This window comes from Leptonotus elevatus, chromosome 19 (assembly GCF_054856555.1).
Source record: "Leptonotus elevatus isolate MCC_2025b chromosome 19, RoL_Lele_1.0, whole genome shotgun sequence".
Lineage (NCBI taxonomy): Eukaryota > Metazoa > Chordata > Actinopteri > Syngnathiformes > Syngnathidae > Leptonotus > Leptonotus elevatus.
In genome coordinates this window covers 9,543,181-9,566,163 of record NC_141257.1, presented here as the reverse complement: position 1 = coordinate 9,566,163, position 22,983 = coordinate 9,543,181, and the positions used below count along the sequence as shown (strand labels likewise).

Here is a 22,983-nt window from a genome sequence, read left to right as displayed (position 1 = left end):
GATGTCCTTTGTTTTCACATGTAAATGTCCTTCGGTCACGAATACTCCCAAATATTCGTAATTTACTTTATATTATTTGCTTTAGGTTGGATTAACATGAATATTAACAACAACAAAATAAATATTTCATTGATTTTTACCTTCGTTTTTATCAATCTCTCTGCAGCCTCTGCATCCGTAGTCACCTCCTCATCCCGGAAGTTGTCCATCGCTGTCTTTCAGGAAGCGGCGCATCCTCATCATCATCGTCTGCGCTTTCACAACATCGCAGACAGGACAGGGGCCAAAACAACTCTCTGTCCGCGAGATAATCCCTTTTTTCCTCACACGGAATTCTTTAAAATGGGTACTGTTTAATTTTTAAGCCAATTTGGCACCCGTGATGTTGTCGGTTGAGCCATTCTCTGTGCTAGCCTCGTCACTAGTGCAATGTTTTAGCTAGCTAATGACTTGACACGACATGGCCTGTTCTCAGGCTAATGTTAGCTGCTTAGCTGCAATAATTGAGACGATTGCGTACCTAGTCAAGATCCGATGTCCTCAGAGTTATGTACGCGTATGGTAGTTGCCATAGCCACAAATAACAATGGTTCAGGATTGTGTACTAGGCTGTCCAGCAAATGTTTATTTTAACTTCTCATTTGTTTACATCAGCTTTTTATTGATACGTTTACTGTGGATACAAAGTACTGCTTCCATTCTAATGATTCTGAAGATCACAGCAACAAATACACATTAATATGGATATATAGTACTGCAGTGGTAATATTATTTATTGCAGTAATAGCAATGCAAAACAACCAAGTAAAATAATGCAAATATCGTGAGAGCGCTGCAAAGGAAGTGTCCTTTTATCTTTTGCTTTGTTGTACAATAATGTGCATGACATCTTAAAGAACGCATACATGTTGACTTTCATGACAGCAGCTGTGTCAACCTTGTTTTTGTCTTGGGACAAATGATCAACCCATCATATTCAATAATTGCATTTAGTTATCTATTTTCATGATGGATGACTAGTTTTGAACAGAAGTTAAGGAAAAATGTGCCACATCTGACCTGTTAGACACTTGAAGCCATTGTAAGTCAAAAAGTAAAATAATCTGATCCTCGCTGTCCTTTTCCTCCACAGGCAAATGAAGTGAGCGGTAGATACAATGTCCTCGTTCCAGGTAGTCGATTCCTCACCTGGCAGCAGCGTCAGCATCATGGAAACGTCCAACTTTGCCCATGTTATCTTCCAAAATGTTGGCAAAAGTTTCCTTCCTCAGGCACCCCTAGACTGTCGCTACACTCTCACCCCGCACATCACACCTCACCCTAAGGACTGGGTGGGCATCTTTAAGGTAAATCTTATGTTCAGTAATTTAGTGGAACAATTACATATTGGGAAGGTCTTCAGTCTACCTTGTTAACAGTGGAACAAAGCAGATCACTGGTCAACTGGTGACATTTCCATTTTCTTTTTCTTCATCTATTTTTCCCATAGAAATAAATGGAAAATTATTTGTTCTCTTCCAGCATCACATGGTATGTTCTTTAGATTCTCAGTGTGATGAATCTCGTTTGATGTTATCCATGACAATTGTGGAATATTCCCAGAAAAATCCAATTATAAATTGTACATAATACTTAATGGATCTTTGGCATTCATTTACACTAGCAATTTGCACATTAACATCTGCCTTCTTACCAATGGCTCCGCTCGTCACTACGCTGCTGAAACTTCATTACAAGCTTTGGTTTTGATTCTTATTAGGACCTCTTTCCATTACCCATTTGTGCCCCTCTCATCAATCTTATCTCTACTTCCTCCTCACCACCCTCCCATTTACTCTCGTATCAAACCTACACAATCTTAGACTTAATTAACAGGAAATGCAAAGCAAGAAATTAAATGTCCCAATAAAGTCAAAAGGCAAACAGTTTATTGTTGTTTTAAGACGTCGACTTCAAATCGACCCGCTCAATTAAAAAGGAGTAAAGTTGTTGGAAGTTTATTTGGAAAAAGTCGATTGGAAAATGGTTTTGTCGTAATCCGTGCTAATTAAACCCGTCTGATGGTTAGGGCCTGATGTCTATCTGTGCCCTCGCATGATTCTAGAAGATCTGGGTGTTGTCTGTGTATTAAACAACATTCCCAACAACATTCAGTACAATTCACGTCTGTTTCTGTGAGAGAGAGTGGAAGTTGGCAGGATACAGAGATGACTCAGACTTGACTTGCTTGAATTCAGTTGTGCACCGACGCCTCCTAGTGGCTGAACGTATTCACAACCTGCCGTGTATCTGAGTGGATGGCCTATAAACACACAGTATTGTACACTCTTGTCAACTTTTGTCTTCAAGTAATTTTCCTATCAACCCTTTAACATATTTCTCTGTTCAAATGTTGATTTAGTTTAAATGTGATGAAGCCAACAGCTGTCTAAAAAGCCCCGTGGTGGATTTTGGTCGTGGCATGTTTGTTGGGAGAAACCCATGGCGCAAGTGTGTAATTTAGGTGTCATCGCGCTGTTCCCTCACACCTTGGCTCAATGATTGATAGTCACCGTGCCTGTGATTACTTTATAACATCACTGCAGCGCTGGAATGCCACACCATACCGAAGCGAACGTCAGTCAACTTCACTCTGCAATTAGCAAAATTATTTATGTCTCTTCGCTGTTCTGCGAACACGCGTGAGCGGACAAGCCGAGCTGGCGGGAGGCCATCGCGGGCCAGGGCAGAACGGACAGTGGCGCGGGTTCTGCTTCGGTGATAAATTCATCACAATATTCTTGAGGTAACATCACAAAATTGTAAAAGCGAAACATACACGTGGTGTTAGTAAATTTAGATTTTGTTTTCAATTCTCACTTAGATGAACTCGAAGTCTGTGAATTATTGCACAACTTTAAAGATATATTTATATATTCAACTAAAAAGAAGGTGAATACGCTTCCACAATAGTGTTATCTCATGTCACATATTTCGTGACATGTCACCAACTACTACGCAGCTTCTCTCCAAGTGAGAAACTCTTGTGTTGCCACATTTTTTTCTCACATCTATCAAAGTGGTTATCGCCCGCTCGATTCAGCACAAGCATGCGTGCGTGCGTTTGGAGCAACAGGTTTATGACCCAAGTTGAGGTTCCAAATTTCATCATCTGCCACCTAGCAACACATGCAGTCCATTGGGTTACGTCTCACTTGCTATTTTGTGTAAAATGGTCACCTTTTCTTTGCCTCATTTTTTCCCCTCCAGCAACACACACTCCAGACCCCTCCCACCCCAGCTGCCCTTCTTTTTAGAGAGCCAAACAGGGGCAGGGACAGTGGAGAAGCTGGTGTGTTTTCCATTAGGGATGTTCGATATCACTTTTTTTCAGACCTTTACCAGAATGAGCACTCAACTCTTGAGTAGTCACAGACACTGATACTACTAGTACTTTTTTTCATAACATTAAAACAAAAAAAACATAATTAAAAAAAAAGTGCTATATATCTCAACATAGCATTCTCCTTAAAATTGCATGAAATTAATGGGAATTTTCTATTCTTCTAATTTCTAGTTCCTGACTGTAAAACGGCCACAAGCAGCATGGCCGCCATTGCAAGTACCGATACCTTAAAATAAGGCTGGGTATTGGCCCAGATACCTGGCACCAGTAATCGCGCATCTCTAGTTTCCATTTTGCCCTCATTTTTTCATGTAGTTTTTGTATTTACTTCTCCAGAGATGGCTATTTCTTTTCATGGCCGTTGTTTTATTTGGCCTACCTGATTTCCACAATTTGAGTTTAAACTGTGGGCCAACAAAAAAACACGCACACATTTGAATGCTAATCCATATATTGATAAAGGAAGTTTATTACTTCCTTCTTTTCCAGTTTTAGAGCATTTTTGACTGAGCTTTCAAGACCCACTGAATAATACAGTATCATATCCTATGACAATATTAACACAAAATCTTAAAAAAAAAAAACTATTTTTAACCAAAAAAAGAAGAAGATTTGTCTCTGTTGGTTTCTGTTCTTTTGTAATCAGCAGTAAAACATGGGTTGATTTCGTTAAAAACGCTGGCTTCTTATCAAATAGTGGATTTTGTGAAAAGACAAATGTCAAATTTTGCGGCCAATATTTTTCGCTTTTGTAATGCCTCAAACAATAAAACAACAAAAACAAGATTGAAAAGTGGAAAATAGTTTTTTCTTTTCTATGACTGTCAGTGGCTTTTTTACATGCCGTTCGCCATTCACTCCATGAACTGCTTCCTCTTTCTTTTTTTATCACGAGCGTGACACATTTTGTGTGAGTGTGAGGTCCCTAAACTTGTCTGACTTCCAACATGTTCACATTTATCTTCCCTGATTATCGATATGACACGCAGAGATTCACCCCAATCTATTAAATGGCTGCCTTGGCGCAATAAAGATTGCAAAACACTGCTCTATCATCTCTGTGGCGCTCTCGTGACCGAATGTGACTACTGAATATATAACATCTACTTACTCTTGCACATTTCCCTGCACGTGGTGTGTCCTCAGGTGGGCTGGAGCACAGCTAGGGATTACTACACCTTCCTGTGGTCCCCCATGCCTGAAAAATATGAACCAGGAAGTACTGTGGACAGGACTGTGGTGTTTCAAGGTACAGAAGCTGAACACACACACACACACACACACACACACACACACACACACACACACACACACACACACACACACACACACACACACACACACACACACACACACATTTAAGCCAGCATATGCAGACCCAGGCTTTTCCAAAGTAACTTCAGAATTTTATGATGCATATAAAAAGCAGCACTTTTATTTAATAAGGAAACATAACCGCACATGTCGGCCTGGGACCTAATCACCTCTGAAACCACACTCACTCCTACACATGTGCACACAGACACACACACACACACACACACACTCACAGTAAGGGCCTGCAAACGAGTTTTACTGTGCCTGGAATGGTCAGATATTGCACAATGAAAATATGAGCGCATGCTGTGGCGTGTCACTAGTCAGTAAACGCGGTATGCAGATGGATTTCCTGCACTTAACGTCTCTATTGGCGAACCAGGCGAGTGAAAGACCTTCAAGTCACAGATCAAATCAATCCAAAATTTAATTCTGTATATATCAAAGACAACCAAAGGTTTCAAATATGACAGCAATTTGTGGTTTAGTAACGCACTATTTGTTCTATTTTCTAGGTTATTATGTTCCCAAGTCTGATGGGGAATTCTATCAGTTTTGTTACGTGACACATGGCGGCGACGTAAGAGGGGCCAGCACACCTTTCCAGTTCAGGTCAGCCACACCCACTGAGGAGCTGCTGACTGTCAGTGAAGATGAGAGCAATTCCGATATTCTGGTGGTCACCACTAAGACTGGCCTGCTGGAGGTAGGAATGCAATCTATTCAGCATTGGACACACACCACACCGTGTTGTATGATAAAACTCTACATATTTCATCTCTTAATCATTATTATGGTTTGGCAGCGTGTGGAGGAGGTGCAGCAGGAGCAAAGGGAGCTACTGAAGGCCATGCGGCTCCTCCAGGAGGAAAAGCAGCAGCTGCAGGAGGAGCAGAAGCGATTTTCTCGGGAGCGGGAGCAGGAGAGGGAGACGTGTTCCTTGCTGCGCACACACAACCAGGTCAGATATTAAAACTGCAAATGTGCAATTATTAGTCAGTGTAAACTTGATATGGACTTTAAAATCAGCAGTCAGCAGCTGAACAAAGACTTGATTTTTTTTTTATTGATCATCAGGTCTGAAATAAGAACATTTTGTGCCACTTTACAATCTCAAACTGCTCGTTTTGATCATGCGATACGGTAGTAAAAACAACAACAAAAATGCTGCTGTAAATCTTTCACAAACAGAAGCCTTATGCAAGAATGAAGGTGACGAAATTGAGTGTGTGTACACAAGACACGCACGTTATCTAGCTGGAGCCGGTTCCTCACCAGTGATCACAGGTCTGAACTCTTCAAAGGATTTATGAATAATCTGCATCCATGCTCAAGAGACACACAATTAGTTACAGCATGAGTGTGTCTGTTTAACTCTTGTGTGTGCGTGCACGGCAGTCTTTGTCTGCGACTTTAACGACCCGGCTCAGTGGGGTAGAACGAAATTGCCACTCCGATTTCCCGGGCATCTGGCGTCGGGGACGATGCCATCGCAGCCACAGAGTTAACAAACATGACGTCAAACGTGCGCTCCAGGTCCACTTGGGCTCCCCAACACGCACACAAACACATGTACACAAACGCTCATTATGCTCGCAAACCCTTTTCGGCCATGTGTGGAATGAGGGGGGTTTAGTCCACAAAACCACCATGGCCAAGCTGAGGGACAAACACCCCTCAGTCACGCAATGGCATGTCGGTTTCACTTTCTTTTCAAATACAAAGTCAAATACTGAAATGCATACTAACATTTGTCAAACTGGGTTGACTGTTAATTAAAACAGGTTTGTCAGAAAAATATTTTTAAAATGTACACTGGTAAAGCTGCTAAAATGTTTGCTACTGTTCCATGGTTACTATTACTATTGATTGCTGATTTGACAAACTGGTTTGGCTGGAAGTTGGGATCATATTTATCAACTTTTGATTCTTGTGTACTATCGCCCTCTAGTGGCGCTGTCCGGTGCAGGCCCAAAAAGTAAGAGGCTGCTTTGAGTTAGACTATTTAAGTTGCTCTTTTTACGAAGGGCAAAATCGCCATAAATTACGGGGTATTACGCGCACACTCTGTTATTACCACTCAGCTTTTAATTCAACTCCATTTTCCATACGTAAATGTATAACCTGTGTGTGCGGGCGTCCACGTTTCTTTTACAGTGGGCATGTCACGCCTGATGAAAATATCCTATTGAGTTTTACATGAGATGCTAAGTACATTTTTTGTGGCTGCTAATTTTATGACTACACTTTTTATAAGGTCTTTATGAACTGCTTAAGTGCTTTCCAAACAGCAGCCATAAAAAAAAAAAATCATAGAGATGTTCGAGACATGGCCTCTGGGCTTTAACTGTGTGCATGTCCACTCCGGAGTTTACAGTCGTTCCTTTGTCCTTAACTAGCACATCTATGTGTGTGCATGTGCATGCACTGTAAAAAATTACATTTGAGGGTATGGAAGAGCTCTCATTTGGTGTAACTGATTTTAGTTTCGCTTGATTTATTGCTCTTTGCTACTGATTGACGCACACGTTCAAACAAGTCGTTTCCTCAGGAGACGCACCACGTGAAGAAAACTGACATGTATCGCACGGCATAAGCCACTTGACGTTTGTTCACAAATGCCTGTGCAACATACCATGACTGTTACTTATCATGGTGAGCCTGAAACATTTCCAGAAAGTGAGTTTAACATCCACAGGTGACTCTGGTGCTATCGGAGCATTATGTTGCATCTGTCTTGTAATTGTGAAAAAGTAAAAATTGAGTTTAATGCTCTTGTTGAGCAAAACATAACATATGGATGGAATACAGCTTGATATATGAACCACCTGTCATTCAGTCATTACTATTGCATGATTCACTTACAGCCTGCTGAATCATGTCATGATATTCGGTTTTCCCTTCACCTACCCTTTTCCTCAGGAGCTTCTGCGCTCCTCGCAGTGTCTGTCGGAGGAGCGGGAGGAAGTGAGGAGGAGGCTGACGGATCGAGTGCGCCAGCTTGAGGAGGATCTGCTGGGAGTGACTCAGAGAGGCCTGCAAAAAGAGACGGAGATGGATTGGTGAGTGACGGGACGCGTGCAAGCGTCCATCAGTCATTATTGAGCTCTGTGAGGAACTGTTGAAATGAAGTCTTGTCAACAAATGAATACCAGTTTTCAACATCAGATGGTTTTCAATGTCGAGTGTTCAGTTGTGCCCTCCGCTCTTTGTAACTCATCAGCCTACGTGACCGTCTGAAGAAGCTGACAGCCGAACGAGACAGCCTAGACGGCCAGCTGAAGGACGAGAAGGAACTCTACAAGGTGAGAAATAAACACTCGATGACCAACCAAGAGTTATCCATCTGAGCTGTTTATGTAAACACTTTGCGCAGGCCCATCTGCGCAGCACCGAGCTGGAAAACACCAAGCTGAGCGCCGAGCTGCAGATGTTGAAGGCGGTGGAGCTCAAGCGGGAGGTGACAATCGCGCAGTTCCAGGAGGAGCTGGAGAGGCTCAGGAGCTGCGTGGCCCAGCGGGACAGTTTGGATAAAGAGATGCTCACGCTTAAAGCTGACAAGGTACTTGTCACCATATGCAAATTAACTAGATGACTAAAACTATTCAGGGGAGTGTATTTGATTTTGTGTGCTTCTTTCCAAGGTTATTACAGCTAATGAAAGCTCATGAAATAACTAAAATTGAAGAAAAAAAAAGCTAATAAAAACTAAATAAATATAAATGAACCATCCCGCTCTAAAATCATAAAAAAAAAAGTAAACAGAATTAAAAAATAAATACAAGTCAAACCAAAAATAAAAACTATCATGAACCCCTCCCCCCCCCCCGAAAAACATGTTTATAAAGCTAACTAGATATTTAAAACTAAAACTAAACAAAAATTAAAACTAAACTCAAAAAAATAATTTTACAATAAATAAATATACATTAACAACGCCGCCATCCATCCATCCATTACCGCTTATCTGGGGTCGGGTGACAGGTGAAGCAGCTTTAGGAGGGAAACCCAGACTTCCCTCTCCCCAGCCACTTCAACCAGCTCCTCCAGCGAGATCCCAAGGCGCTCCAAGGCCAGCCAAGAGACATCTCCAGCGTGTCCTGGGTCGTCCTCCCGCCGGTGGGACATGCCACCTCTCCAGGGAGGCGTCCAGGAGGCAAACGAACCAGATGGCCGAGCTGGCTCCTTTCAACGTGGAGGAGTAGCGGTTCGACCCAGAGTCCCTCCTGGATGACCAAGCTTCTCACCCTACAACGCCGCTCTACAACGCCGCTCTAAAAAAAGTCTAAACGAAATGAAAACTATCATGAAAAATCCCAAACTATTAAAAAAACGAAAACATGTCAAGTTTATGCTAACTCAATATATAAAATTAAAACTAATAAAAACTAAACTAAAAGCATTTTTCGATAAATATAATTTAACAACCCTGCTCTAAAAACACTTCTTTTTTTTTTTTTTAAGTAAACGTACAGAGTAAAAAACAATTTAAAAAAAACAAAAGTCTAAACGAAGTAAAAACTATCCTGAAAAATCCCAAACTATTCTAATCTCGCCTCTCGCTCCAGGCCGAGATGGCACGTGTGCATGAGCAGCTCCGTCAGGCAGAGGAGCAGCTGGCCGCGTCCCGCCAGCAAGCGGCCTTGCTGGCCTCCGAGCTCCGAGACTCAGCCAGCGCCCGGGACCACTCCATGACCGAGCTGTACCGTGCTCGCTTGGAGGCAGACAAGCTCCGCGCCAGCCTGACTGAAGCGCAGGCCGAGTGCCGACACATGGAGATCCAGCTGGACCGCATGAGGAGCTCTGCACACAGTGAAGTGGTCAGTAAATCAACACAATAACTCTTATTTCCAATAAGTTTTGAAATATTTTTCATTTCCAGTTTTAAACGTCTTGTTTCAGGGTGTTGGGACCAATGAAGAGCTGGCACCTAGTGTGGCGATTGTCTCAGAGGTGGAAGCTGAGCTCCAAAGGGAGGTGGAGGAGCTGAAGCTGCGCCTCCACATGGCGGCCGAGCACTATAAGGAAAAATACAGAGAGTGCCAGCGGCTCCGCAGGCAGGTGGCCAAATTGAACACGAGCGAGTTGCACGCGGTGAGTGACTCTGCGGTGAAACCAGAAAGACACAGCAAACATTACGCATCCACATATTTGCATATGCTTTCCTGTGCACAGGAGCACAAGAAAAATGCATCTACTGAGACAGTCTTGGAGCCTATGACGCCAAGTCCTGATTCGCCCACAGCAGGTATGAATTTCCAACAACAACATTTAATAAGGAAGTGTTCCTTTTGGGTTTTTTGTTGTTGAAGATTTGTACAGGTGAGCTAAGGCAACCTCGGAAAAATATTACCGACTTGAAAGCGCATACCTTGTGTCAAAAGCTTCCAACATGCCGATAAATCACCGCTTGTGTCGACAGTTTGCACCGCAATTTACTCTGACGGCCTTCAGGCTTCTGTTTTGTCTTACCCAAAACATTGTGTGAAAATGCTTCTGCTCATGTTGTCAGTTTCTTAGCGGGAATTAAAATCCCTAGTTACTTTTTTTGAAAAATAGTAAATTGGCAATCCTGATAGTTTTTGTTATTGAGCCCCCCCCCCCAAAGAAATAATCATCCTACAAATGACTTGATGAGAGATGGGTAGGTGGCGGCTGGCCCCTGACAACACTTGAGTGGCACCTTCATTATAAATAAAATATGTGAAAAAATAAATTAAAAAAGAAATGTAATTTAAAAAAAATGTTGTGCAAATTCTTCAAAAAATTGCTGATAAACACTGAACATGTGAGTAAATCCAAGAAATTCTAGAAAAAATATATAAAAAGATTAATTTTTTAAATTAAATAAATAAATATGCAAATTTGCATCGACTGGAGTTTTAAGTTGTAATATCACCAATAGCCCCTAGTTGGCAGAAATGGCTTAGTTTCACTTACACTGGGTCATATACTGCACTATACTGCAACATGAGTAGGCATAATATTTATAATAAATATTATAATAAATGAGTGAGTGAGTTGATTTTTGTGAGAGAAAAAAATGCACAAAATGAGTTCTTGCACTTAATGTTGGTTAGCATTTTTGTGCTGTCCTTGACTGACAATTTTAATGCAAAAATTCACAGTATATGGTTATTTTGTTGTTTGGTTCAAATATTTTAATTGTTGGGTTCTCAATACATGCATTGAGAAATGTATTATGAAAATTGAAATATATTTTGCACATACCTAAACTAGCATTTTTTTTGTCATACATCTGGTTAGGAAGTGCGTGGTTCTATGTGGCCCCCCGAGTGGCACTGATGAGAAATTGTGGCGCCCTCCAGCATTTAAGCAGCCCATCCCTGATGTAGGAATTTGTGTGTTTTTTTGCAGGAAATATTGCCGTAGGAGCCCTCCAAGAGGCCTCTACCTTGACAATCAGCACTGAACTTGAAAACACGGAATGTACACACTGCAGCACACAGACTGAGGAGAAGCAGACCGAGGACAAGTCGACGGAGAGCGCAAAGGCGGAGGGAGATGTGAAGCAGGAAGAGGAGCGAGAAGCGAGGAGGGAGATGGCGCGGGAGGACAGCCTGCAGTTGACTAGCTGGTTGGAGATCGGGACAAAGTGGGCGGGCAGCGAGGCCGAGCAGACGGGGGAGGAGGAGGAGGGAGAGGAGCTGGAGGACAGGAGAAGAGGAGAAGAAGAAACGGCAAAGAGGGAGCAGAGTAACTCCGTGGAGGAGGAGCTGGCAATGATGGAGGAGAAGTGGAAGGAGCAGTGCGCCATCAATGAGAATCTTAAACAGCGTCTGGCCAATGAGGAAGAGCGATTTAGAGTGAGCTGTCTATTGTACTATTTTATACTCTTGTGCCTGGTTAGGTAGAGAATGCCTAATCTAATGGCATCCCATAAACACGACTGCCAACTGCAACTACAATATGTCAATCAAAATGGAGCATTTTGCTCTTTGTCAGATGTTGTTAGATTGTTGTTGTAACTAATTGTACGGAAAAGGATTATGGCCAGTGAAGAGAAAAAAATGTTTGGCAGGATTCTGACTTTATTCTCATTATTCTGACTTTAATCTCAGAATTCTAATCTGATTTTACAGTGAAAATTCTCCCTTTATTCTCAGAATTCTCACTTTAAAGTCAGTATTGTCACAGTACTGACTTTAAAGTGAGAATTTTAAAGTCAGAATTCTCACTTTAAAGTGAGAATTCTGACTTTATTTTCAGAATTCCCATTTTAAAGTTAGAATTAGAATGCTGACTTTAAATTCTGAGAAGTCAGACTTCTAACTTCATTCTCAGATTTTAGTGAGAATTCTAATTCTGACTTTATTTTTTAGAATTCTTACTTTAAAGTGAGAATAATAGTAGCACTAATAAAGTCAGAATTCTGCCTTTTAAAGTCAGAACTCTGACTTTAAAGTCAGAACTCTGACTTTAAAGTCAGAACTCTGACTTTAAAGTTATTTCAGTTAGGAGGTTTGAGGTGTCAAAGGTTAAACTGAGCCTGCTTTTCAGTGCTTGCACACCTTCCACCTTAACAGCCCGAGTTAACATGAACCTAACGACATTTGGAGAGCGAGCGTGTTTATCGGCGCTCTAAGCAAAAGGCTCTCCCCCGTCTTTGATCGGACCTCCTGTCTGAGTTGAGGGCCTCGTGTGTCCTTAATGGCCGACTGGGGGGGTGCGGGGGGGATGTCGGCCGACCGCCATGTTTTACGACTGTTTACATCAGGCACAGAGGGGGATGAAGCCAGAGAGTCAGACAGACAGTCGGTACTGCTGACTCCCCACCTGAACTTCACCCTCTAATGCCGCACCATAAATCCCTCAGAGGTGGGGAGAGCACCAGAGGAGATGAAAGAGAATTGGGGAGGGGGAGCAAAAAAAAAAAAAAAGCAAACACAATTCAAGAGTTGGGAAAGTGGGCCGGACAGACAGACATGAAGCAGAGAGAGAAGCCGAGGGGATTTGGAATCTTGGTAATAGGATGAAATGAGAGACGACGAGACAACCACTATCCCACAGTGTCTCCCAGATTTACTGCCATCCTGTTTCTTGGCGGTCCAAGATCAATAACAGATCAACAATGAAACTCCTGTTATCAGGGACTGTTTGCTTTCAGGTTCCCTGCAGGCTCTCCCAAGCTGAACTAAAACCTCTGGAGTGAAATGCACTTTTGCTGGTTATTAACTTCCTGCTCCGTGTGTTTAGGTACAGATGGCAGCGCGGACCAACGAGGTGATGGAGTTGAAACGTGACCTTGCACAAGCTTTGAAAGACAAGGAGCAACTAGAGGAGGTAGGCCTGGGCCGTTAATTGAATTTATTGATTAATTTAGGGTTATTTTTCAGGTCTTTTTTTTTTATTCAGTTACTTTTAATTAGTTTTGAAAGTGTGCTTTTTAGTTTTTCAAAATTGCATTTAGTTAAATTTAAATTAGTTTTTCTTACATATGGCGTATTTGTGGAGTGCAAAGGTCACTAAGTATCGTCACGAATGTTCAACCTTCTTTTGTCTAGATGGTTGTACAGTAATTAATACATTTAAAATAAACCCTGAAAGCTTCACAAAGACGAAAACTAAGGACATTTTTACAATAATTATAGTTAGTTTTGGTTTGTTTTGTAAACATGCAAAATGTAGTTTTAGTTATCTTTTTTTTTTTAAAGCTCTTGCATTTTTATTACATTTCATTTTTCAATGTTAGGTTTAATAATATTTGTTTTCGTTAACTTTAACAACATGAAAACAAAGTGATGCCAGTTTAGAATTAGGGTTACCAAATTAACAACTTTGCCGCTATATCTAGTGTCCATATTTAAAAGAGCAACAATTGACTGAGCCATAGAGTTTGAAGGCTCATTTTACAATATTTTTTTTTTACGATAATTGTTTTGGTATGATTTGTATTCTGACATTTGTAAAGTAAATTATATATATTTTTAAACCAAAACTTGAGTTAATTAAAGTAACTATAATTTTGGAAAATCTATTAAAATCGGGACATTAAAAGAATTTTCAAGCCATATAGCCCAGCCCAGTTGTCAGAGATGATTCCTAACATGCATGTGCTCTTTAGTCACGTCGTCCTCTTTCATGTCCTCCCCCACTAATTAATACATCCATAGCTGCCTCTTCTCCAGGTGCCATTCTTCCATGCAAATGCCAGGCGTGTCTGTTTCACCTCGCCAACCCTGGTTTAAATGTTAAACCTGCTAACAGAGCACTAATGAAGTCATCCAGGGAGGTCGGTGAGGGGGGAGAGCCCAAGTCTGACACCCATTACAGTAATGAGTAGGCTACTAATGCTAGTGCGTCACATATTACCACAAAGGGCAGCAACAGTGTTGAAGAAAATTAAAGTTGGGACAATTTGACATTCTTTGCTAACTAAATTTCTCCCCGCACAGGAGTTGTTGCATCGCTTCCTGAGCCGGCTCAGGGAGCAAGACGGCCGCGATGAAGGGGCGGAGGTCAGTCAGCCCATGCTGATGCGGTACCCGATGCCCTACCCACAGGACCCCTCGCCGCCACCATTGGTACCACAGAGGCCCGCAGAGCTGCAGTTTGGCAATCCTTATGCCACTGCGGCCATGCAAGGTGTTGCATCATCGCCACCATTTTCCCCCCCATCATCGCTATTTGAGTAATTTTTTTAAAACCTTTATTTTTAGACCAAGAAATGGATGCCTCCCTAACTCCCGAGCAACTGAGCCGTCCTCCTCCCGAAGCTCCACCTTGCGCTACTCCATGCGCCCCTCCAATCACCCCCCCAAATCCGAACCCCGGCCCAGTGGCGCCAGGCTGGGACAGAGAGGTGGTCTGCATCCAGCCTTCACGCAGCACCAGCCCCCCGGAGACCGTGGAGAACCCACCCGAGGAGCCTCAGAATGTAAGAGGATGCACATTTATTTGCCACAAGAATTTTTTTTTTTTAATCAAACGTGTAGTTAGTTTAGCTGTCATAATGTAATGCTGGCATAGATAGCTGAACAAAGATAAAGTGAAACCCTGTATATAGTTGTCTTGGCTTTTTTTTTCTCCATGCATTATGTTGCATAGAAGCAAACCAGAGCTATAAATGTCATTTAAATGTTGTACTGTATTTGGTTGTATAGGAGTAAAATAAATCAGACTTAACTCTGAAGCACTTCTTATTTGACCCTTTTGGGATATAAAATCCACCACTGTTGTTCTTGTTGACGTGTGTTGTAGTCTGGTGACGGAGCTCAGCCATCTTGTGACCATCAGTCCAGCAGACATGGTGAAACAAGAAGCAGCTTCTGCTTTGACGCAAGGTAATTTTCTTTAACAAAGAATTAAATACAGTAAGATTCATCTTTTCATTTCTTATCCAACAAAGAAAAAATAGTGGTGGTCATAATGGTGCAAATTGCATAACTGGCTATGTGTGCTAATGACCTTCAATTTATCAGAACACTTCAAAACATACTAAAAACATCACTTTCAGTAATATTTCTTCTTGTATATAAAAGATTACCTCCTTAAATCACTTTTTTGAAAATGTCAGACAACCAGCTTTAGCATTAAGAAACGTTTTTTCCTATTTCTTTTTTAACTTAGCATAGCTTAGCGTAGCTATTAGCTCGCTGCGTCAGTAAGGTAATTTAGCATAGTTTAGCTTACCGTTTAGCGTTTCTTGGTTGCTTCACTTGACTCAATAACTGTCCTTGTCGATTTAAATATAAATATGATGGTATTTTTTCACTTTTAAACGCGGTTTGAGATGTTTTTTTCGTTAGCTTCGGCTTACATGTTTGTCTCACCAGCTACAGCAGGCTCTCGTCTTGACCTGTCAATCAAGTTCATGCGGAGGAGGGACTTCCGGTTCAAATCGATCTCAATGGCAGATTTTCTTAAAATAATAAAAATAAAATCCTTTATAGGTTGAACGGAATATACTAATAATTACATTTATTATTTATCGTTTTAATCCGTAGTTTGTGTCACAGGGTTACATGATAGTAATATGTATTAATATGTCTACATACAAGCAATGCCACTTTCAACTGCACTCAAATACTAAGGTCTTTATTAACTGTCAATCCCACAGCAGCGACGTGCACAAGCGCTGCCCGTTGTGCGAGGTGATTTTCCCGCCGCACTTTGAGCAGAGCAGCTTCGAACAGCACGTGGAGAGCCACTGGAAGGTGTGCCCCGTCTGCTCCGAGCAGTTCCCCCTCGACTACCAGCAGCAACGGTTCGAGAGGCACGTCCTCACGCACTTCGATGGCCACGTGCTCAACTTCGATCAGATCGAGTGACGGGAAGCCCCCACCCCCCGTCCGGGTGTCGTCTGTTTCGTTAAGTGTACAATCATTGGCACTTTTTGCAGGTTACAGGTTATGTCAAGCTGTTTGAGCAGTTATTCCATATCCTTTAAATCCATGCACTACTTTGCTACTATGTGTTTATGCTTTTTTTTTGTCTCCCACTGCTAGTGTCACTTTTGCAGTTAAACCTTACTAGTGAACTTCTGTGCTACACTACAAGGCCCAACTAGTAGGCTGGCTGGTCAGGGATGTTCAATAAATTCTCAAAACAGCTTTCCATACACCAATACACATAAAACTTTGCTTCCACTTTATCTTATTTTTTAAAGCCCATCTTTGTTTCTCTGACGCACCTTTGGTAGTGCATGTGGATATTAACGGTATATGTTCAAAATAAAAAAAATATTTTAAAAAACACGCTCTGTATTGGCTGTAAAGAAATACAAACAGATATATTTCATTTTAAATGTAAATGCAAAGATGTCTAAGAATGGACTTCCAAACCAGAACGCTGCTCAGAGGTTTGAAAAACAAACAAAACAGATGTTTAAAAAAAATAAAGTAATACATTTTATCTGCACACAAAAAAAAAAGGCTTTATTCTGAATGTAATGTACATATGGAAATGTGTGCGATGTGTACTGTACTGGGTTAGTCCTGACGATGACTGCACTTTCTACTTTATGTTCAGGTGATAGGAAGCTCTCGAAGATGCTGACACACTGAAGACCATTTGCACATTTTGCTATTCCATATCCTGGATATCCAAGGTGTGTATTAGTATGTACTTTGACCTCACTAGAATGACAATTCAGTTCAGTGGTAGAATGAATGAATGGCTATTTTCCCCCCACACTCCCAAGACATTTGAATCTACTGAATTACTACTAGTGCAGCACAGGAGCTTACTAATTGTGTACTAGTGGGCCAAAAATGGCAACACTATGACATAGTTATGTTACTAGTGAGGAGAAAGTGCATAGTTGTACATGAACCTCAAGCTGGATATCAAAGGTATTGAATCAATGGTTTTCCACTGTTATGTTACGGTCATATTTGAAGTTCTCCTAAAAAATACAGTATTTGCTCTGTATACATATTGGACCTCATGAATGAATGTCCACGTGTATCTACATGTCACTGCTGTCATTACGTGAGCCTCGACTGTGTTGTTTATTCAGGCTTTACAAAATTGCACACAAATCACAAGGCCAGTGTGTGAGCGTGTGTATGTTTTTGTGTGAATGTTCATGAATAAATGACCTTAACCAAGCACACGTGATTTGATTCTTTTTTTTTTTGTAAGAAAACACAATTTGACTGTCAGTCTTTATTTTTGCATTTTTTTTCCAGGCAGGTGCCTGTTTACATTGAAGCAGCTTCACTTTTATATAGAAAGACAAAACACCCCCTCTCCCCTCCCCCTCCCCGAATACAAAACACTTATGTCCACGGTACATACGAAAATATAATTTAAAAGCACTTAACAAAAGGACATGTTACGATACATTCACTGTACATTGTAAATACGGGACTACCGCATCCCAACTACTCGACGCGTGTTAATACTGTCCTGTCATTGGTCCATGTTTGGACTTGTTACCATGGAGACTAATGACAGAGCTGCTCATCATGGATAAGAATTTTCTTAATGCACAAAAGAAGAGTGGAGGGTGAGTGGAAATGTCACTGGACCCATCACAAACACAATGACCCGACCCACCCCCTCCTCCCAAGAGGCAATGAGTGATACGAATCCCTGTAAGGGGGGCAACACCACCGTTTATCCTTCCTGCTCCACAGGATTGATGTGGCACAGAAACGACACATCCACGCACTAAACGGCACAATAACACTCTAGGCTGATGTCTATGCAAACACACACTCTCAACACACACACATCTGGAATGCTGCCATCTACAACACACACACACACACACATCTGGAATGCTGTCATCTACAACACAAAACAGGTTGTAGCTACTAATCTCTTTTTTTTTGTACAAATCACCCTTCAGAGTGCATGCAATAAAACATTCAATGTACTCCCACTTTTTATTGGGGGGGGGCGACACAAACATGGCCGCCCTGTTGTTGCCTCATCCCTCCCCTCCCACCCCAATCAGGCACACGGTATGGTGGATGTTTGGCAGTGGAGTGCTGTTGGCAACCGACATGGAAAGAACAAAAAGCTACGTTGGCAACTGGAATGACACGTCCAATAAATGGAGCTCCGTATGACATGAGGAAGAAAAAAAAATGTCTCACTGGTGCGTAGAAACCCTACGGAGACCCACACATGACATGGGGTGGGGGGGGGGGGAATTAATTGTGGGCACAATAAGGTTAATTGTGGCCAAACAAATTCATTTGTGTAACAAAAACGAGTATGGGTAAGCAAATGGAGTGCACCTTCGCCATAAACCGAATACAAAAGGTGCGCTTGATTTCCTTACCCAACTGTCCAGGAATGATGTTCATGTTAACAAATCTGGATTTTGCGTGCGCATTATACTTTATGGCCACACATTTGTATTTGGTGCATACAATATATATATAACTTGTGGTCATAAATTTAAATTTTGTGTCCACAAACGTATGGGGAGAGGGACAGAGAAAAAAAATCCACCCCACTCCCCCAAAATCTACTGTAGGAATGCATTACTTTAATCCGAATTTAGCTTCTCAGTTCAACGTAGTTCCATGGCTCACAGATGGCGGCAAAGTACTACTTTTATCTAAATGAAACACCTCAAACAGCCCTGTGGCGCCAAGACACCACAATATGGCAGCAAAACACACCTTCTGTCTAAATGAAGCTCCTCAACTCACTTCAACAAAGTTTCTTTGGCACCAAGACGCTGCAAGATGGCAGCAAAGCACTATGTTTGTCTAAATGCAACACCTCAACTCACTTCAACATAGTTCCTTTGGCACCGAGATGGTAGCAAAGCACTTCTTTTGTCTTAATGTAGCTTCTCAATTCACTTCAACTTAGTTCCTCAGCCTCATAATGCCACGGAAGTGTGACAAAGTCAAAACATTTTAGAATTTAAAAAATCACTACATATTGTGGCAACAATTTAGAACGCCATACCACCCTCCCACCCATGTCATGTCTGGTAAAGGTTTAGTGGAACATGAAGTTTGAGTATTAGAAAAATATTTGCGATGAAACTTCGGACCATTCAAGCCAAAATACTGACAATAAAATATAAAAAATAAAGCTTGCAAATAAAACTAACTATTCATGTAAATGCTTGTGAATAAGCTTATAGTTTTGATATATACAACTACATATGTGTCTACTGTTTATATAGCAATATATCTATTTGAAATATAACTTAGGCAGAACCCCAGAAGTTCCCGTGAGGCCGCCGATCCAAAGTCAGTAAACAAAGCAAAAGGAGTGAACGCACCTCCTGGCTTGGATCGGTGACCGGAAGGTAACTTTGTCGTCGTGCGGGGGGCGGGGCTTGGTTGCACTTCCTGTCTCTCACTTCCTGTCAACTTCTTTTAGCACCTTATGCAAGTCAAACCGAAATCAAATGATAGCATATACGAAATGTGCAAATGTACAACAAAAATAATACAAAGATATACTTTTGGAAATACGAGTGATATAAGATGGAAAGAAAATGTAAATAATAATGGGAAAAGAACTTAAAGCATGCACTTTAGTGTGAGGAGCCCTTTCTGGCTGGCTCTAGCCTTGAATCTTGCGCAGAATCTCGGTGGAGACGGGCGGGTGGAAGTTGATGGTGTGGTGCCGCAGGCCCTGCGACGTCTTGTAGCTCTTCCCGCAGCGGCATTTGAACGGCTTCCTCACGCGGATCTGCGTGCGGTGGCCGTTCTTGGCGTGGTACTTGATGCCGTTCACGTTCTGAGAGGAAAGAAGACGACGCACGCTCGCTTTAACATGCAACGCCACAGAAGAACCTGGGTTTTTTTTTGGGGGGGGGGGGGTTAATAGGCATAAATCTTAAAGAGCGGGGCGTGGAGCGATCGGGAACATGTCCATAAAAATGTCTACAACTCATAAAGTGCTCTGACATGTTCAAATGTGTCAATGTGACATTGAAATTAATTTTAATGCCGCTGTAAAAATGTCACTATTCTTAGCTACCGGAATCAAGTCTCGTCAAGGGTGACTGACTATCTGCTTCTCGGGAACTTTTTGGTAACTTTATAGATTACAGTGGCACCTCTACTTATGAATAATAACACAATTAAACAAAATGTAAAGAATTAATATTATTATTCATTATGCAGCTCCTTTTGGTGCCACTTTAGGTGGCAATATCCTAACATATGGTTATACACAAAGAAGATGGTCACAACTGCTCTGTAAGCTGCAGCAGTATTTTTTGCAGTGAGAATGACAATCAACATTAATGCTAGTTTTGTTAGCCCTCTACAGCGTTTTGTATTGTGTGTTAGCATTAAGCTAGTGAACTTTCCTTTGGCAACGTGGTTTTAGCTAGCGTAAAATAAATAGGAGTGTCGTAGAAAATAATGTCATCATTATTTTCATTAAAATGAATGACTTTGCTAAATATCAGTGTCAATTGATGGTAACAGTTATCTGGCATAATGTAAATTAGTGTTAATTTTATGAGCCATTTTTAAATGTAGTCTCAGTTTTAGTACAATTTCAATCACAGTTGTTAGTTTTTATCATAGTTAGTCAACCTCATCCCATTTTTATATAGTCTTATAGTCGGTTATAAGTCAAGCATTTTAGTCTTTATTTTAGTCCAAGAAAACATAATTTTATGTTTATGTTGTCTATGTTTAGTCGACAAAAATTTTAGTTTAGTTTTAGTCAGGTCAGGACAATCATTTGACCCTTTTACTTTCTTTTTTTTTTGTCAGCAGATAATATTCACATTTCCATCTACTGTAAAACTACTTCACTACAGCTACAGTATATAAAAAAGAGGCTATTATGACTCCATGCTAACACTAGTAAATTAGCGGTCGGATTAATTTTGTTTGAAAGAATTTAAAGGGTGTGTGTCACTGTGTGTTAGTGACAGATTAGCAGAGACAGGATTTTACAACAATTGTAATTTTCATCTCGTCTTTGTTCGTGAACTAAAATGTCTATAGATTTTAGTCCAGTCTTTATTAAGTGAGCAAAATGTTGTCTTTATTAGTCGATAAAAAATGCATACTGATTTAGTTCCAATTATTGTTTATTAATGGCAGTTGTAATCTAATCTAGTCTAGTTTTTGACCGGTGAAAAATGTGTTAAAATAAATATTTAGTTTTTCGTTAACAAAGTTAACACTAGTTTAAATGTACAGATTTTGTGCTGATCTTATTCTTTCTTTATATAAAAGTAAAAATGCAACTGTGTGGGAATATCACAGCTGGCTTGAATAATCTTAACATCATTTTTGCTGTTTTTTGTCCTCTTAAAAGGTCCCACACGCAGCAGTCACGACAGTAACGTCACCATACCCCCCCAAAATATTTTACATTTTTGAAAGAGGTTTTTGTTTGCTGTTGCATGATTACAGAATGATATTATCACTACAAAAAAAAAAGGTGTGGGGGGGGGGGCAACGTGATATTTGCTTAACATCCATAAAACCACATGAGATCAGCTCCCTCACCTTGTATCTCTTCTTGCAGCCCGGCACGGGGCACGCAAACGGCTTCTCCTCGCCGCCGTTCATGCACATGGAACTGAGGATGGACTCGGAGCTGATGGCGCTTTCGGTGGTCCACGACTCATCACTGTCCGACTCCTCGTAGTCTACCTCCTCTTCGTCGTACTCGCTGCCTGTAATCAGTCAAACGTTTTGGTATAAATATAGGAAGCATGCAGAAGTTTTTTTTTATTAAACTAATTACCTTGGTCAACACATTTTTACTAAATCTTTTAATCAGAGATGCAAGTTAATGTTTCAAGAGGAGTTTTTTTTTTACTCTAATTCCGAATCTGCCCTTGTTTATTTTCTGTAGCACATTAAGTTTTCATAATAATAATAATAATACGTAATTTTGTATTCTATTTAGTAATATTTATAAATTAGGGATCAGGTTCAGCAACAGGTGTATTTTTTTAGGTTATAGCTATAAATTACAATGTATGGGAAAATTGCAAGATTTTAATAGGTCAAACTTAAAAACCCAAAAATAAAATAAAGCTGATGTACTTTAAAAAAAAGACATTTACATAATCAACGTCAAAAATATGTAATATTTAAATCTGTCCGATTAAAATTTATTAAACATTACACAAATATACGCTTGAAAATTGTCAAATTACTTATCTAAATTATTAAACAAATTAAAAATATATTTTTTTTATTTTGCACATTACAGTGGTGCCTTGTGACATGAGGTTTTTATCCTATTTAAAAAAAAAATGTGACAACACTGTAATTACAATGCAAAATAATAAAACGTGAATCATGATTAATTCATTGTGACTTCTTCTGGTGTGTGCAAATTGGCCACCAGGGGGCAGCATAATCCAGCCATGAAGACAAATGAAAAAGACTTTCACAACTACCGTTACGTATTTAAATTTTTTTATTTTGCAGAGGTTGAAGGAAATAGCCCTGTGATTCTTGCTTTATTGTCTGTCTACCTGAGTTGATGCACATAACACCGCTAAAAATCTATGCTGTTCGTTAGCTCGTCGTTGTGTGTTAGCATGAAGCTAGTGGAAGCCAACGTTTTGTGGTTGCGTTAAATACAGAATGTGTAATATCCTTTGTTTTGTTTTAGTTTGACAGTATCTCTAGGTACAATATACGTTGGTATGTCATTATGAATTACCATGGTTGTAATTCCCCCTACCCCCTAATTTGATTAAAGCCATAAAACAAAAATGGCAAAAATGGAAGTTAGCCCACGCTCTCACTTTCTCATTTTGCTATATTCCGAGGATTGTGTATGTATGTGTGTGTTTGTGCCAGTGGGCCACATTCTCACACAAAAAAAACACCTTGTCCATGTCTGCT

General features: G+C 40.7%; 2 protein-coding genes and 1 long non-coding RNA gene across 6 annotated transcripts in view; 1 reads left to right on the top strand and 2 right to left on the bottom strand.

Annotated features, from left to right (window-relative positions):
- Positions 1 to 203: 203 nt before the first annotated feature.
- On the top strand, positions 204 to 17,275 carry tax1bp1a (Tax1 (human T-cell leukemia virus type I) binding protein 1a). The gene is made up of 17 exons (XM_086062906.1): positions 204 to 346; positions 1,133 to 1,346; positions 4,532 to 4,634; positions 5,218 to 5,408; positions 5,508 to 5,663; positions 7,625 to 7,764; positions 7,926 to 8,007; positions 8,079 to 8,264; positions 9,271 to 9,522; positions 9,605 to 9,796; positions 9,878 to 9,950; positions 11,081 to 11,529; positions 12,920 to 13,006; positions 14,119 to 14,308; positions 14,383 to 14,600; positions 14,924 to 15,006; positions 15,783 to 17,275. The coding sequence occupies exons 2-17, from the start codon at positions 1,158 to 1,160 to the stop codon at positions 15,991 to 15,993; spliced, it is 2,802 nt and encodes a 933-aa protein (XP_085919032.1). The 5' UTR covers positions 204 to 346; positions 1,133 to 1,157; the 3' UTR covers positions 15,994 to 17,275.
- Positions 490 to 14,843, bottom strand: LOC147157826 (uncharacterized). 3 transcript variants are annotated; one of them, XR_015091313.1, is made up of 7 exons: positions 9,633 to 14,843; positions 9,259 to 9,505; positions 8,663 to 8,987; positions 7,855 to 8,000; positions 7,613 to 7,738; positions 4,497 to 4,583; positions 503 to 2,302 (listed from the first exon to the last, which is right to left on the bottom strand). It is a non-coding gene; the product is annotated as an uncharacterized LOC147157826 (long non-coding RNA). The 3 variants fall into 3 exon arrangements; XR_015091314.1 differs by having other exon boundaries at positions 490 to 2,302; positions 4,497 to 5,645; positions 8,663 to 9,505; XR_015091312.1 differs by having other exon boundaries at positions 505 to 2,302; positions 8,663 to 9,505.
- Positions 17,276 to 17,405: 130 nt separating the features above from the next.
- Positions 17,406 to 22,983, bottom strand: part of LOC147157824 (juxtaposed with another zinc finger protein 1) — a 31,739-nt gene continuing 26,161 nt past the window's right edge. For both annotated transcript variants that reach the window (XM_086062913.1, XM_086062911.1), the window contains exons 4-5: positions 21,625 to 21,794; positions 17,406 to 19,885 (exon numbers count right to left, since the gene is read on the bottom strand). In XM_086062913.1, the coding sequence (XP_085919039.1) occupies positions 19,709 to 19,885; positions 21,625 to 21,794 (347 nt within the window). In that variant the 3' untranslated portion in view covers positions 17,406 to 19,708. The remainder of the gene's footprint in view (positions 19,886 to 21,624; positions 21,795 to 22,983) is intronic.